Consider the following 17771-nt stretch of genomic DNA (forward strand, 5'->3'; position numbering starts at 1 on the left):
GTTATGGAAGAGCTGAATGAAAGGCAAGGCTGTTGCTGCTCTTACTCCCTCTTATAAGGAGTTGATGGTTTATGCCTTCACCATTCTTATCAGCCTAAAGCCCATATTGCCAACACAAAGTAATAAACCATTGCAAGTCTTATTCTCAGAGCAGACATTTAAAGTCTGGATAGGGTTTGTGACTAGTCTGTTTTTGGGGCGTTTTTTTCTTTTCCATATAGTGCTTTCAAGGCTCCCATATTATAAAGATAAAATTTGGAGAAAACTTGGGTTTAGTGTACCTGAATTCCAGAGGCAGTTCGATGCACTGCTGACTGTTGACATCTTGTTGGAAATCAGAGAGGAAATGCCTTTGTTTTGGTTGGTTGGTTTTGGGCTTTTTGTTCATTGTCTTGTTTTAGTCAAGGTTTGACATGACAGTTCCCCTCTTCATTCACCTAACTCTTTAGTTGATTGTTGCTTCATGGGACCATTATGGTGAGAGTAACTGCATCCTTAAGAAGAAACAATCAGTTGCTGAAATTAAAAGCAGCTTGAGGATAAAGCACATAAATAGTTGCCAACATGCTTTAGCAAACTGAATAATTTATTCACAGGGCCACCATAACACTCCATCTACCTGTGATCTAGTGCAAAATACACAGGGATTTAACAAACTAAATGTGTATGGGAGCAAAAATCTCTCAAAAAAACTCTGTACTTTTTGCCTTACTTTTCTGTTGAAGGGCCACTCAGAGACAAAATTTCAAATTTGCATTTTACTGACTGTATTCTTGTATAAGAAACATGCATTTCTGTAGCATTTAAGATGCTCTTTAAAAGACTTACCCTATTACTGTAACGTGAAAAGTGAAATTACTTGACTTCCCTACCTTGTATCTCTGATTATTATTCAATGCAGTAAAAAAACCAAACTATTGGCTCCAAGATCCAGAAAGGTGTCTTAAATTGCAGAGGTATTTAACATCATGAAGTGCTTCAAGGTAAAGCTTGTGTTCTTTCAGATTACTCTAGCATATGGGTAAATCAAAGTATGAGGTCTTCTTTTGGCACAGAAAAAGAACATATGCTATTCCTATAAACTTCACATACTTACTGATTGTGGCTTTTATTTCCTACTGTATATATTTTTACGTATTTCTTTTTCCTAAGAGAGAAGTGGACACAATGTTTAGAAGTTAGGCTTTGTGCTGGTATGCTAATTGCTTAGAGGCTATCCACTTACGATGTTAAAACTTGAGTATTTATACCAGGTGGTCCATGCTCTGACTCTTGTTGGTCAATATTTTTATCTCCCTGGCAGATATCCCTGCTCTCAGTTTCTTGAATTTTTGAGTCCAGAAAAAAAAACAAGTATAAATGTAAATCCCTAATTAGCAACAGAAAAATGATGAAGTACTGTTTCTGTTGCTTTCCTGTAACATCTTAATAACATAGTATTTATATTGGTATGAGTAATTATTACAAGATTTTCCCTTTATATAGATCCTAGAATATAGAGGAATGTCTAAAAAGAATAAATTCATAATTAAGAAGGTCTGATATTACTAGATTTAAAGTTTTCTGAGAGTAAGTTAGGACAGAAGTTTTCTATGAGTGTTTTTTGGCTTCTCTGTTAGAATTAGTGGAATGTATTTTTGTTATGTTATTAAAATCTCCAAAAATACAGAAATCAAATGTATATATTAATTTACAGGATAATTCTTGTAAAACTAGTTCTAGGACTGCTAAATAAACAATACAGAAAAAAAATTACAGTGTGAAGTAATGTATAGGGATGGTGATAGTGGTGTATATTGTGAAGGTGAGGGTGTAACAATGATGGAACTATGTTTTTTCTTTAAGTCCTAATGAAAACAGACAAATTAAATGACCATTTCCAAGTATTGTGCATATTTAATAATTTCTGGCTTCCAATTTCAAAAAGTAGCCTCTTGTAATATTTAGAAATTAATGTGAATTCCTTTAAGTTACATTAATATATTGCTTTGTGAAATAAAAAAATTATTCTTGTCATATGTAAATTGTAATTCTGAAGTATTTTTATCTACTTGGTTAGATTAGCATGCTTGTCATGTCTGTTTTTTTGCCGTTCTGTTTATTTCACTTTAGTGCTGAACAAAAGCCCTAATTTCTATTATTGTTTTGATCAGTCCTTGTCCTAAATCAGAGAGAAAATGGAAAAATTTGCATTTTTAAGATTGATACATTTAATAATAACATTTCTAGTAATACATTTTAAAGCATTCTGTTCCTGTACTTCCTAATCAAAGTGAAATGTCTCTGACTGATACCAGAATGCAGCACAAGGAATCTAAAAACTGTTTTGTGTCATGGGACTTTTGCCTAGTGGAAAATGAGATGTTGATTTTCATGAAAACCAGCCTTTTCCTTGTGCAAGTGTTTCAGCTGGGAATTCATAACCAGACTGATACAGGGATACAGTACTGCTGAGCTGTGACAGAAGCCGAATGCTTCCATATTTTGGCAATGATTGAGATACTCTTGCAAGTCTCCCGTCCTGTTCAGACTGGATCCTGTAAAGTGTTCTGTTTCCTGGCTGGGGCTGAGGACATACTTGGACTGCAAGCATGTGTGTAACAGCGATGTGAGGGGACACACAGTGGCTTTTTGAATTGCCCAGACAATGTGCCTAGTTTAGGACTTTCTGACTGTCTTCATCTTCACGTATCGTGAACATATGGTCTTTGTTACTGTGCAAGTTTAGGTTGATTTTCACCAGAACCAATGTTTTCACATCATCATTTCTCAGTCATATGAGAGACTTTATTTGCTATGGAAACAAATACATCCTGGGCACAAGATGCTGACTCTGGGCCAGTTGGACTCAGTAGTTATTCCTGGGTATGTGTTAGGGCAGTAAGAGATAGTTGGCTCATGTATTTGGTACTTTTTCCTGTGCTTTGTCGTGGTGTTCAAGAGCTGTGCAAAGCTCCCTGCTATGCTGGGGAGGAAGAAAGAGTGAAGGCAAGCAGGGAAATGGACTGTCCCCGAGGAGTCTGTGTGCTGCCCTGCTTGCCAGCCCCACACCCTCAGGGTGTGCATGGTGGCCTCTGGCTGTGTGCAGGGGCAATGTTGGCATTAAGCAAAAATATGCTTTATGTGACATATACTTGTTACCTGTTACTTGTTACTGTTTTTCTTTTGGTGCTTTTTGCAAGATTTGGTTGGTCACAAGGCTTGCTGTTGGCTTATGTAAGACTGAGGTGTAAAATTGAGGTGTTAAACACTTCTAATCTTGAGAAATGTTTAAAAAGTCTGTAAAATACTAAATCCTTACAGAATTTTTTTGAAATTGTTTGCTGGAAAATTTGTTTTACACTTGTCAGTAATCAAATTTTTCAATACTGAGTTTTAAAATAATCTCAATTTCCAATAGTTCTTTCTATAGTAGCCCACTTTTATGCTGGGTTTTATAGTTGTTATAATCAGGGCATTCTTATATATATGAAAAAAATTATGGAAATTAGTAATCCTGTTTTATTCAATGGGGAGTATTCTTGTAGGCAGATATTGCCCAAAATTGCCAGGTCCTCACATTACTTAAAAACCTATATGAATGCAGGAATTCCCTCAAATGTAATATCTTAAAAGTTGCTAGCTTTAACTGGCATAGGAAGTTTGTCTTCCAATATTCAAGAGTTACATTTTACAAGTTCTAGTCTCCCATTCCTAACTGCACTTGATAAATATTCTCTTTAGAGAATGTGTCATTCTAAATAAGTCTAGTTAAAATGCCATGTTTAGATGTTTAATATATATATATATATGATAAAAAAGTCTGCACTTCTTTCACAATTTATTCGTAATTGCTTTATTTATAAAAGTAATTGTTAGTATTCTGTATTAATGCTACTTTTTTTAGCAGGTCAGATTGTTTCCCCACAGTCTGCTCCAGCTTGTACTGAAAACAAGAATGATGTGAGCAGAGAAAACAGCACCGTTGACTTCAGCAAGGTAAGTTTTCACTGACAGCTAAGAGATATTCCTAACTACCAAATGGACCTTTTAAATTATATAAAATTAATTCACATGAATCAGAAAGATCTCTGAAGTGCAAATTTCATTTCAACAGTAAATTTTCATGTGCACTGCAACACAGTTTGTATATAACAAAAGAATTTTTTTTTTATTTTTTCAATTAATCGCTGGTAACAGGAAATCACAGTTTAGGAACATAGGTGTGTTGCATGACAATATTGTATATTTTTAGGAGGAATTTTTACAAATTAACAGAAAATTATCTAAGCAGGAAAGTAATTCAAAATTATTATAATTCAGATTTACCTTTCAGATTTTTACTTTTTTGTAGAAGTAATGCATGAATGCCAACTATGCTTTTTATAACCTGAACTCGTGGATTCCAGATGTCTCAAACAGAATGTGTTTCTGCAAACCTATAACTTAATTCTTCTGGCAAGCCAAGATATTTCAGTACACTTCACAAAAGATGTTAGCTGTTCAGTAGTGGAGATTGCAATGACAGTTCAGTGTTAGATAGCAAAGAAAAGCAAACAGCTTCTCAGCTTTAATGTAAAGGAGAATCCTAATTTGTTTAAGAAGTCTGTATGTACCTAAAACAAACTGTCACGTTAGATAGAGCTGACAGACCTGACAGGGATAGATGACTTCAGCTGACAGATTAATACAACAAAGGTTGAGTAAGTGAAGAGAGGTGATTTAAACCAAAATTCTGAAGAATAGTACTTTGAGTCTGTTGAATCTTAATGTTAGTGCAACTGAGCTAAAAGTAGAGTTATGTGATTGCTCCATCTGGTGCCAGACTTACTTCCTAGCAGCAGTAGCTATTTGCACTATTTGAATTCTTGACTGCACATGCCAGACTAGGAGTGGGATATGGCTGAAATAAACAAGAGAAACAGATCGTTTTGTCAAAGACAGTGAGAAGAAAGGAGGCTGGCTGGAGATGTATTATGGACCATATCGCTACAGAGGTAGCAAGGAGATCTATACACAGTGACAATTTATTAAAAATGTAATGCTAATACTTAAAAATATTTAAAACTAATATTATAATGCTTAAAAAAGTAAAGTATGATTTTGGTTTCCTGTTATTTCTATTAAAAGCATTAAACTAATTGTTTTGGCAAGGGTTCTTGTATCAAGATGTAAAATTTTGTAAAGGATATAAAATATAACAATCTATTCAAAATTAAGCTGTGCAGAGATGAACTTTATAATAACCCAGAGAGAATAACAAGACTTTCGGTAGTGCTTTGCTTGCATGTTTCCCCAATTTGCTTCAAGTGGTGTAGGATTAAAATACCAGTCTGTTAACTAGCTGCATGATACTAAACAAGAATGGAGACTGCATCGTTTGGTCCTTCACTCAGTGTTTTTGTAGTGCTGCAGCTTTCCTGTTTTAACTGGCCTGAGAAGAGATCAACATGTCATCTTTTGGCTAGCCTCAGCAGTGGTAGATACGAACAGGAATGTCAGGAACATGCAAGAAACAGCTTTTGTTTGCAGGAATGAAGTAACAGTAAAGCATTATATTCTAAATACCTTTTTTGACTTCTTTTTAAATAGATCCATTTATCCTTTTGAAGATGCATAAGTAAAATACAATTTCCCCTTGAAACGTGCTATAACAGTAACTCCCAATGGTTATAATTGGAATTATACGCACAGATTGAGAGGAAAGTAGAGCAGTACACTAATTTTCTCTTGAGTATTGTGATTTCTTACTCTAATTTTGTTCCACATATTAATTTCGTTTATCTTCTACAAAAAAAGCACCTTTGACTACCTCACATATTCTCTCCTTGCTAATCTGTCTCCCTTGGGCTACTTCTAATATTTCAAATTTTGGAACTGATTCAAAAAGCTGCCTTAATCTGAATACAGCACTGAGACTGTGTTGATTGTCTTGGTATCTATTTATGAATAATGTGAGACAGCACTAAAAGCTGTCTTGAATGTTACTTCAGCAGCACAGAGAGGAAGACATAGTTTCTCATGTTTGTACTTGTAAATGTGTCAGTCCCTTTCCTCTGGGCACACCATGAGGACTTTTTATTTCTGGGGTGATATGGAAGTGATCTGTCACGCACCACTTCATCCTGTGTCTGAGCAGGATGGGGATGGAAGTTTAACTGTATCTGGTTGGTCTCTGCTTCTTGCACCAGAGGCTGAAGGGAATCCTAGTTGTACTGAAATACAAAATACCTAAAGAGACTGCACCCATGTCCCTCCTCATGGTAGCAGTGTTCCTGTGCTCCCCAGGTGTTGCAAGCCGGTACTGGGGGGCAGAACAGGGAAACAGGATTTCGGAATCAAACCACGGTCTCAAACTGACAGAGTCTGGTCTTTCAAATACCATGTGAAATAAGTGGCTTGGTTTTGAATGCTGACTGAACATGTTTATAAATAAATGTGATTAATATGTGTCAGGGCTCTCTTAAGAAGTGATGTTGGGTATTCTCTGTTTGTATTTGTGTCAGTTTATGTTTGGTTCTGGGAAAGACCCTCACCACCCTTATCAGTCCTTGAGTTGCCCTGGAGGGGAATGGCCTCCACATTAGTTTCATGTTTAATTAGAGCTTGTTGGGAATATTTAGTCATGAATATGGCTCAGGATAGGGTGCAGATTATGATGCATGTGTTGCATGTGATGTGTCATGGATAGGTTAGATGAAGCATTTGAAGGTTGCCCCAGATCACTCCAGGACCACCTCTGCTCTTGTTATGTAGCAGAGGCAACACCTGGACTTCGGGTGTTTTTGCCCAGTTTGATGCTTCTGCCAGCTGCTTGCTTTTTAACTGGGACTCCGTTTACTACCTAAAGATTTTGCAGTCTCAAGCTGGTGAATAGTAAAGAATTTCTGAAAATACTTTCTGGTAGACAGGAGACGGCATATTTATTTCAGATTTGAATCTTGATCCTGTGGTCTGTATGTTAGTGGGACCTTAAGATGAAAACTGTATCTTGTTGTAAGACATTAGTTGTTAAGTGTTAAATCACTCAAAGGTAAAATTGTACATATTGCTGTGTATAAGAAGACTAATTCATTCCTTTCAACTATAAGTGACCTATGACACACAAATTAGGTGAAAAGTTAATCTCTTTGGGTTTTTTATTTAACCCTGAAGAGTTATTTTGTGATTTGAGTGGATAGAATTGAGCTCACTGATATTTTACGTTGAAAAAGTACCTGGACTCCAGCCTTCCAGGATGTTTTGATGCTTGTTGAACTTCATTATATGTTTGGTCATTGCTCTATGTTAACTTGGGGTTGCATTAGACATCTCTTTATGATCTCAGAGAAATAAGATTTCATTCCACAGGCAACTGTGTTATATCAGAATTCTGATTTAGTGCCAGAGCCATTTGCAAGAAAACAATTTTCTAAACATTAACAAAAACTATGCAAACTAGTACTGACAGATGGCTGTAAGATAGACATTAAAATGGTCCACTTTAACAGTTTATATTGGATTTGGTTGCTGTTGTTGTGTTTAGATTAATAAAAGGAAAGCAAATGACAAAATTCATTCATTTTGAAATGTAGACAATACTGATGCATAATGAAATCAAACATACATTATATACTCCATTACTCCATGTCAATCTTTGTTACAGAGTAAACTCTAGACTGTTACTGAGGAAATAAATACAAATGAACCCGTTCCTGGGCAAATGCCTTGGGCTTATATAGCAGTGTCATGAGGAAGTTGTTTTTCTGTCTTATCCTACCTTCCCCTTAAGAGTGAACATTGCTGCCTTAAAACTGCAGAGTTTTTATTCTGCTGTGCTTGTTCAGTTTACTCTTTAGACAATCATGGTCATAGCTTATTTTCTGTCTTTTTCAGCAGATTGGCAACTGTCTTCCATTAAATCCAGAACCAAAAATACATCTCACTTAGAGTAGCAGAAGGGAAATTAGTGTAGTGGAACCTGTTCTTCTCATTGAGATTATAGTACAGCAGATATGAACTATGCATTTGTGATTTACAGAATTGTTGATTGTGGAAAAACAAAGTGTCTTAATTAATTCTACCGTTATTATTTATTGATTATGTTATGAATTATTAATGGTGTTATGATTATTGATAGACTATATTAATAGGAAATTGATACTGTATTCTTAACAAGATTTTGAATTTGATAAATTTTATAAGTTTATAAATTAATTCTGCAGTACCTTTAACTATGTTTCAAAGAAAAAAGTAGTCAAATAATGAAAGACGAGTTGCTTGGTCAACAGACAAGAATATATATATAATTGAAGTCAGTAAGATTATAGTGCATTGACCATGAAGTTTCTATCAATAACACAGGGAAAAAAATATCCCTATGAATAGCTTTTAGATTGTAATTTAATATACTTTTCCCAGGTTGACCTACACTTCATGAAAAAGATACCACCTGGAGCTGAAGCCTCAAACATCTTAGTTGGTGAACTGGAGTTCCTGGATCGTGCAGTTGTTGCTTTTGTTAGGTTATCTCCTGCAGTGCTGCTTACAGGACTAGCTGAAGTTCCAATTCCAACAAGGTATGGTTGGAATAGCAGTTATTTCTTTCCTTGTTAATTTCTCTTCATGTTTTCCTGAGAAACTGTGGAGGTGGGGAGATGTGATTTTCAACTTTGGCATTTACTGAGTTAGGAATTTGGTTCTTTTTTCAACAGACATATCTTAGAGACATCTTTTCACTAATCCTTTAAGTGATGTATGGGTATATTCAAAAACGTGCCATTTGTGTGTGCAGATAATAATTCTTTGCAGAAGTAGAAGTGATTGTTTCTTGGATTGCAACACATGGTTTATTTTGTGCAAACAGGTAGTATTGCAGATGAAATACTAAGATGAAATACTCAGCTTCTTGGAATATTTTATCTGTTTTCATCTGGCACTCAGACTGCTGTGTGATAACTGCATAATTGTGTCTAGGAGGAAAAAAATGGAGGATTGAGTAAAGGGGAAAAAGCAAATTGATTTGATTGACCAGGGATAGTGAATGGCTGAAGAACATGCTGTAATGTCACACTCCTCCAAAAGTTACTTTGTAGATACTTGCATTTTAACCATACATTTTTATTAGATTACTGATGAAAGTTGAAACTTTTTCTGAAGAAGTACTTTGTATCTGAGAATAAATTATGAGAATTAAAAAAACATAAATTCTAAAATAGACTTTTAATCAAATAAAAAGCATTTAAATAGATCTGCAGGTATATTGTTTCTTGCTGGGGTTGATGCAGATCAAAACTCCAAAGTTATTCTCCCATATGTGAGTTCACTGATATAACTATTATGTCAGTCTCTTCCTTTTTTTTTTTTTTTAGTTTGTGCATACGTTTGTACACATATTCGATCTCTCTTTCCCCTTCCCTGTTTGAGTTTCTATAGAAGTAGAATTCCAACAGAAGGCAGTAGTGTATTCCAGTTCTTTGTGACACTCAGGAAAAGCGTTATGCTATGAAAAGCAGTGCGGAGCCTCCAGTCCTTGCTCCAAGTCAGATAAACAGTACAAAATTTTCTTTTAAAGTTGTAGTTACTTTGGGTATGACTCTTTTTGTCATTTCTACTTTTTGCAGCCTAATAAGGGACATTGAAGGACTGAGTTGGCTTTGGAAAAACTTCTGAAGCCTTTCCTCGTAATGTCCCCCAACCTGCCACCAAAAAACCCAATAAAACAAGAATACCCACAAAAGGAAAACAGCAGGTTTCTTGATTTTTAGCCAAAAGAAAATTAACTCTTTAAAAGGATAATTAGAATTTTCTGAAAAATGTTTATTTAAAAAGTTGGTAATGTTAGTAGAAAAGTTGTCTTTTGCATTTTAGCAAAACTGAGAATTTCTGTTATTTCATTTGAACCTATTCTCTGCATTTTATAGAAACTTAAGAGCCCTGAGCCTAGATTAGAGGCTGTCTAGAGCCTTAATGGGAAGAAGAACGATTAAGTATTTTTTATTCAAAAGTAATTTCACTTCCCCAATATTGCAGTAATACTGCTACCATAAAATAACTGATTAGTTGAATTAACAGAATTAAATAATTTGGTATTGATATGTTCTGTACATAGATTGTAATTGCATATATTTATTATGATGAAGTTTGTTTGTAAGGGGATTTTGAGTGTCCCAAACAAGACTCACTGTGAAGCTTATGACATATTTTTGGAAGTTATTTTCACATTTTTTCTAACCAGAGCTTCATGTTTAAATGCATATGTGAGGATCTTGAAGGAGATTTTATATATATTTGATTTAGAGGTTCTTCTAGCCCAATTTTTAAATAAGCATTTCTGTAGTATGTGTAGTTACTTTAAACCATCTATCCTTTACAATTTTTAAATTCAAATTATGTTTACAGATTTTTGTTTATTCTTCTTGGACCACTGGGCAAAGGACAACAATACCATGAGATCGGAAGATCAATTGCAACACTGATGACAGATGAGGTATTTTTATTCATGGCTTGATTTTAGTAATTTTGTACTGACTGAAGAAGTGTAATGGGGAATCTCCAATGTGGAATCGTCCAGATGAAATGTGGATAATAATTCTGATGATGCACAAGTAGCATCCCAGTCCCTTTCATGATCCTGTAACATCTCAGATTATGCTGCCATAAAGATACAACAACATGAGAGACAGTATCACATGCAAGGATATCTTCAAGGAGAAGATTTCATTTTACATGGTTACTTTCCAGTGCAATTAATTGTGTTTTAAACTGTAAAATCTCAGCATCAGTGTAGCACCATCACAATGTTTTTCCATAACAGCTGTAACTTCTATGGAAAATATGTATCAGAAAATCTGTTAGTTGAAGCTGAGATTTTTTGCTTGGTGGGAACTGCATAAAGTGTGTTCTATGTCAGAGAAAAGAGGCCGTTGTGAAAAATGTCATGAGGGTGTTCTTTTCCCCATCTCTTTTTCCTCCCACATTTACTTTTCCATTTTTTACAGGTGTTCCATGATGTTGCTTACAAAGCAAAAGACCGCAATGATTTGGTGTCTGGAATTGATGAGTTTCTTGATCAGGTTACTGTTCTTCCTCCTGGAGAGTGGGACCCAACAATTCGAATAGAACCACCTAAAAATGTTCCCTCTCAGGTTTGAACATTGTAAAATTCAGATGCTTTTAAATGTTATGATGAATTTTTGCTAGGTCTTACTAGTGTAGCATTTAGCAGACTCACTATATAGACATTTTGCATGCTTTTTTTTTTTGGTGTCGTTAATTTACTTTCAGAGATCCCTTGCAAGCATACAGTATAGCAATGACATCATATAATTCAATACTAGATCTCTGAATAAAGACATATTTTATCTAAAGATCTTAAATTCAGGGGTAATTGGTCATAGATATCTGGTAATTCTGAGCTCCATGGTTTGCTTTTGTTCTAAGTTTATTGCAAGAATCAATCAAAGCAGCCTGTCTTGCTACTCTTCAAAATGTTTTCTCATGCAGGATTTTCTGTCATCAATTATTTTAAATTTCTTAGACCAAATTCCTTCTACTATTTCCTATTATTGAACTCTACAGCTTATGAAGTGGTTATGTTGATGAATCTTACAATAAAATTTACGCGTTTAGTCTTCCAACTCTGAAAGCCCATTTCCTGTGCTAAAATTGTGTTTTGGTGCTGAGGCCCACAAGAAGTATCTTTTCCTTCTGGTAGGAGAAGCGTAAGATCCCAGGAGTGCCAAATGGGACTGCAGCCCATGGGGACGCAGAGCAACCTGGAGGACACTCTGGACCAGAACTGCAACGCACTGGAAAGTTAGTGAAAACATATGCAAAACCCTGAGTGCTCTGAGTGATGCACTTCCAAGTGATGGCCCATTTCTTTCTCAAATGACTGGCTTGGAATATGATTTTTTTCAGATATTTTTCCTTATTTGTGTGCTGCCTAGTTGAAAAGTAAAATACATGCTGCTTTGCAAAGCAAAGGGGGAGAGGGCAAGAGGATTTGAATTTTGACATTGTATTTATTGCAAGCTCCTTTATTATTTATAAAGTTCGGATCTGTGTTAAGCTGGATTAAGATTACTTATTTCTGTACATCATGAAAGAGAAGCTGGGGATAGTCTTGTGCAATGTATTATGAATGCTTACAACTATTTTGTAGTTGAAGTTTCTGGGTTGGCAGTCTCTAGCATTTCTTTTTACCTCATGGTATGTCCTGGTAAATGAGGCTATGATTACCATGGTAGCTGCCATACACACACATCTAAAGGAAGAATTTGTCCCAAGGGATGTACTTACACTCTCTTGTCTTAGTATGGAGTGGTGTAAGTGCATCAGCTGTCAGTGGTTGCCTTAGCACAGTGTAGTTGTGCGGCAGACTTTTCTATTACCTTGCTGCCTCTTGGTATTTAAATATCATTCCAAGCTGCATCAGGCTAAAGACTCAGCTGCACTGTTGGTGTACACAGAGGGGCAGAGGAGATGGTGGTTAGCCTGGCTGTAAGCTGGCCTCTCACTGGTGAACCTGGTAATTGATGGCTTGAAGGATCATTCTAATATTTAGCAGATGGTGGCACTTCATCTTCCTCTTTACTCCAGCAGTTCCTGATATATCAGGTGCCTGTGAGAAAAAGAGCATTGTGGGGATACTTCTTTAACTTTATGGTATATTATAAGGGACCATAGGTTCCTAAATATTTGATTACATTTAGTGTAGTGTGAATGACAGAAGATGACAGTTCTTGTCCTTGGAAAACTGTGGCCTACATTCAGTTCTATCATCAAGTGTGTTTAGGAACAGTTTCTCAAATAAAAAATGGGAAGCTCTACATGTAGATGTGTGCAAATGGGGACTGTAGTAGCTCTCTGATTAAACAAATGCAAAGAATTATTTCACATAATAAATAATAGGGTTTTCTGCATGGGACCTAATAACTCTTCATAATTTTGGGGTCTGGATGATTAGATGAAGATTTTGTGAAAGAAACCTGCACATTAGTTTGATTTAAAAACAAAATATCCTTATTAAATTTATCAAAACAGGGTTCCCAGAAACTTTTTTTCTGGGAATATTTAATTGTAAGAATATATATAATTTGATCAAGAAACAATACCTTCTCTGCAGTATATTTAAAGCAATACTGTTCAAGAAAGTTTGTTGTGCCTTTTTAATTAATTTGATCTCTTCCATTTTTTTTATTATTTTTTTTTTAGATTTTTTGGAGGATTGATTTTAGATATTAAAAGAAAAGCTCCCTTCTTCTGGAGTGACTTCAGGGATGCTCTCAGTCTGCAGTGTCTGGCGTCATTTCTGTTTCTCTACTGTGCTTGCATGTCTCCTGTCATCACATTTGGTGGTCTGCTGGGAGAAGCAACTGAAGGTCGTATAGTATGTGTTAAATCTGAACTTTTAAAACAAACTTATATTCCTAGGTTTGTGGTTAGTATTTTCTTGCTGTTGCATATACTGCTATTTCAGTGTTTAAAAGGCTACAGACTAAGGCATTACAAAAATAACCTGTTTGAAAATTTATGGATACCTCTCTCTGTATCGTATTCAGAGTGCAATAGAATCGTTATTTGGAGCATCCATGACTGGAATTGCCTACTCTCTCTTTGGTGGACAGCCTCTCACTATACTTGGCAGCACAGGACCAGTTTTAGTATTTGAGAAGATCTTATTCAAATTTTGCAAGTAAGTGAAGGTCACGATATGTATCATCTCTCAGGTATTACTAGGTAAAAGTAGAGACATCCCAAAGTTCCAACATCAGCAGTGTATGGTCAGCAGTTTGATTTGGAGTTCACTGCTTAGGCTTTCAGAGTCTGAGAGTTACATAGTCACTGCAACAAATTAATTGGTGGGAATGCAGAAGGTGAGGTTTTCTTATTTTTGGCTTTTGTTTGTTTGTTTGTTTTTTTTAAAGGTGTTTTGAAGGGAAATCAAGCTTCAGGATGTGAGGGTTTCTTTGTCGTTTTTAATGGGATCATTTTCTACTCTGAAATGATAGATTTAAATCTACGCTTTACCTCATCCCTAGCTCATGCAGAAAGTGTTAACCTCTTAGCCAGGAAGTAAATGCAGTGGTGCCATCATTCAGTAATCACTAATACAGACCCTGCCCTTCATCTCCCCAAACAGAGAATGGGAGATCATGCCAGAATAGCATATTCCCCAGTTAATGTGCCAAACATGACATAACCTCTGCCACGGTGTGGGTAAAAATTATGTCTGCCCTGTGGCATCCATCATGTTCCCCTGGTATCCTTTCTGCTTGTCTGACTCGTTTCTGTGACTGGGACTTTTGCACCAAGATCTCCTGAACCTTCTGAATAACAGAGTAGGAGACCCTGCTTAGCACCCCAAAAACTCTTTATTCACATCTGTGATAATGTCACTTAACATGTTTGGAGCTATATTATATGCAATAAGCATACAGGATTTTGATGAAAGTTATTATAGCTACTGTTGCAATTTAAGAAGAAATAGGCAGGTGTTGGCTTTTCACAGGGCAGGATGTGGGATAAAAAGCAGGTGGACCTCACATATTCCACATGTATGACCACTCTCAAAGCTGCTCACTGACTTTAGTAGAGGTGTAACTCTTTCTCTTATGTTAATTGAGAGGAGAGCTCAGGTCAAGAGGTGACTTGACAGTATCTGCAGTTCACAATAAGTAAATAATGTCAGGTTCAGGCTGTTCCCAGAATCACACATCCACAGGAAAAGGAGATTTTGGAGCTGCTTATTCACCATTTGCTGTGGCTGGACAAAAGAGAAACTGTGTTTAATTTTTTTTTTTTTTTTTTTTCTTTTAGGGAGTATGAGTTGTCATACCTTTCTCTGAGAGCTAGCATTGGACTGTGGACTGCAATTCTGTGCATCATCCTTGTTGCAACTGATGCAAGCTCCCTAGTCTGTTACATTACCCGGTTTACTGAAGAAGCTTTTGCTTCTCTTATCTGTATAATTTTCATTTATGAGGCCTTAGAGAAGTTATTTCATCTCAGTGAGACATATCCAATCAACATGCATAATGATTTGGATCTGCTGACGAACTACTCGTAAGTAAGATTTTTTTTCTGTTAAAACTAGGATTTTTTTTCATAGGTTATGTTGTCTGTGAGGGACTCAAACCATTGCACAGCAGAAAAAAATTTCAGTAGTTGCAGACTGAACAGGTGAGAGCTATTGAGTTAGGCACGATACTGGCATATGGAAGTAGTAGCTACTGGAGGTATGTGTACAAGCAGTACATATTTACTTAAGATAAGTAGAGAGTATCTTGACTTGGAGTTTGGAAAATCTTACACAGAACTTCAAAATCCTAGAATACAAAATAGGACGTGGAGGGACCTCAGCTTTAGGTGTTTATTCACAGTTTTATTTAACAAGATGTAACTCAATTATCTCTTTCTTATAACCATGTATGGATGATTTATAATATTTTATTTCAAACTTTCTGGCAAACTCCAAGAACTGATATGATGTGGAATTGTTAGGTGCTTCTCAGCAGTGATTGATTTTGTCATAATCAATTTGTTCTTAATAACAAGATTTTTATTATGACTCCATCTAATCAGCTTTACTGTGGAATTTTGACAGGCATATTTGGATAAGTAGTATTTCACTTGGGGAATAAAAAAGTGATTTGCTTTAATCAGCGTAGTTTAATTTAGAAGTAAAAACTCAGACTTGTTTCTGTGATAGGAAAACAAAAATGTTGTGGTAAAGCAAAAGATCTTAGTTGGGCCTGAGGCCAACTGAGCCTAGTCACCTCAGCAACTAAAATGTAATTAAAAACCTTTTTGAAAGAAGATTCTTCTTTGGATATGTATTTGTTATTCCACTGAACCCATTTGAACCCTTGCCTGAGCAGGGTGTGGCCCAAAAGGAACAATGCCTGAACAGTGTCACATCATCTATTCACTGGAAAAACAGGAGTGTCTCAACCAAATGTCTCATTTGCATTTTAAGCTGGGAAAAACAAAGTACAGCAACAGAGGAAACATTTGAGCTTTGTGCATGTTATCAGTAGAAAAAATAGAAAATTCTGAATCTGAATGCATGTTGTATACCTTAAAACACAGAACAAGTTAAATGATAGAAACTAGTTCTACTGTGACATGCTCTCTTATCAGGCGGAAAAAATATTATTTTTCTTTTAGTAGTTTTATCAGTAAATAAAGGAATGTTACTTTGAAGGGAAAGCAAACATCAAGAATAGACAATGCATCCAGTTGAGGCTATATCCTGATCTTATTTAACTCACTTCAGAGCCTTTGGTATTTTACTCTAAACACCCTCATATAGCACAGTGTTTAGGGACATTTTTTCTTTTGTCACTTCAAAATAGTCACGTCAAAAGGAAAGAGAATTTGATGTTCTCATATGGCTTTGAAAAACGGGTTGCAGTACTACACTAAGACAAAAAATTATTCAGAAACCATTTAGCAGGTGGAGCTGAGATGTTAAAATATGTAATGAAAAGCATAAACAAAAATAGAAATACAGATTCCTGGGTAGTTAGCTTTATTTGCGGTTATCTGAATCCCATGATATTGCTAAAGATTTCACAGGAGTAGAAGTAACAGTCTTGCTTGTACCGTGATAGGTATCTCTGTATTTTAGGATAATGTTTTATCATCATAGTCCTTATATTACATTATATTTCACTTCTGGCTTTTATGGTATGTCTTTTACTGACAGCAATATCCTGTTGATTATTGATATCAAATCCATGGCAACTGACCCCACTAATACCAAAATGACAACCTGTATCACAGAATCACAGAATATTAGTGGTTGGAAGGGACCTTAAAAGATCATCTAGTCTAACCTCCCTGCCAGAGCAGGATCACCTGGGGAAGGTCACACAGGAATGCGTCCAGGCAGGTTTTGAATGTCTCCAGAGAAGGAAAGTCCACAGCCTGTCTTGGCAAAGTTATAGGCAGTGTAGTTCTTCTAGGATGTGGCTTACATTTTTTAATATTAAAACTGATTGTTGGAAATGCCAGTATTCATATTGATTATCTTGCAAGAGCATATCTGCTAACTGAAAGGATCTTTGCACTGAACACAGCAAAATAGTAATTCCAACCTCTTCTGTTCTTTCTCCTTCCTTCTCCTTCATCTAAGCTTTTTGTAGTTCTTCAGAACCAGCCCCAGTAGTTTGGGGGAAATGAAGGATGTGCTCTGTTGGAGCAACTCTACATCAGCTACCCAAATGACCTGTGCTTTCACAGCAGGCTTGTTGAAACCTGAACTTCATGGGTTTGCTGTGCAGATCTGAACGTATTACTCTGTCCAGACAGGGTGGCCATTTGCCTAGAATTCTGAAGGTATCACAATTACCATCCCTATGGGATCATCGCAAGACAAGACATTTCAAATAACTCACACTCCTTGCTCAAATGTCTGTACATGTCTCAGTTCCAGAAAGATAAAAAGCTAGAAGACAAGCATAAAAGCTTATTTGAAATAAAGTCATTTTTGTATATTTGAGGTTGGGGAATCTTGCTTTCACAAGGAATTGGAATCTTTTTCTGCAGCATCTGACACCAGTTCTTCTACTTGTAGTTTAAATGGGTAACAAACTTGGGCTGAAACTGGTCCTGTCCTTAAAGGACCAGCATACTCTGTTACAGAAGCTAATTAGTATCTGCTGTTTTGCTAATTAAAACAGCTGTTTGCATTTTCCTCTTTGGGGATTTTAAAGACAAGGTTTTAATTGTTAGTAAAGCCTTGGCAGTTCTTTAATTAGCAATGGGTGAACTTCAAAAGGTTGAGCAACTCATTTCTCTTTGAA

The 17771-nt window shown here is 36.0% G+C and overlaps 1 protein-coding gene across 10 annotated transcripts in view; it reads left to right on the forward strand.

Moving 5' to 3' along the window:
* Positions 1 to 17771, forward strand: part of SLC4A10 (solute carrier family 4 member 10) — a 146976-nt gene that overhangs the window by 100293 nt on the left and 28912 nt on the right. For 9 of the 10 annotated variants that reach the window (XR_007889924.1, XM_051623723.1, XM_051623719.1 and 6 more), the window contains 8 exons: positions 3887 to 3978; positions 8380 to 8537; positions 10360 to 10447; positions 10959 to 11105; positions 11675 to 11775; positions 13177 to 13351; positions 13524 to 13657; positions 14782 to 15027. Coding sequence is in view for 9 of the 10 variants with exons in the window: in XM_051623723.1 (XP_051479683.1) it covers positions 3887 to 3978; positions 8380 to 8537; positions 10360 to 10447; positions 10959 to 11105; positions 11675 to 11775; positions 13177 to 13351; positions 13524 to 13657; positions 14782 to 15027 (1141 nt within the window). In the remaining variant the exon portion in view is untranslated. The remainder of the gene's footprint in view (positions 1 to 3886; positions 3979 to 8379; positions 8538 to 10359; positions 10448 to 10958; positions 11106 to 11674; positions 11776 to 13176; positions 13352 to 13523; positions 13658 to 14781; positions 15028 to 17771) is intronic. The other variant, XM_051623718.1, reaches the window with a different exon arrangement.

The sequence above is a fragment of the Apus apus genome, chromosome 6 (genome assembly GCF_020740795.1).
Source record: "Apus apus isolate bApuApu2 chromosome 6, bApuApu2.pri.cur, whole genome shotgun sequence".
Classification (NCBI taxonomy): domain Eukaryota; kingdom Metazoa; phylum Chordata; class Aves; order Apodiformes; family Apodidae; genus Apus; species Apus apus.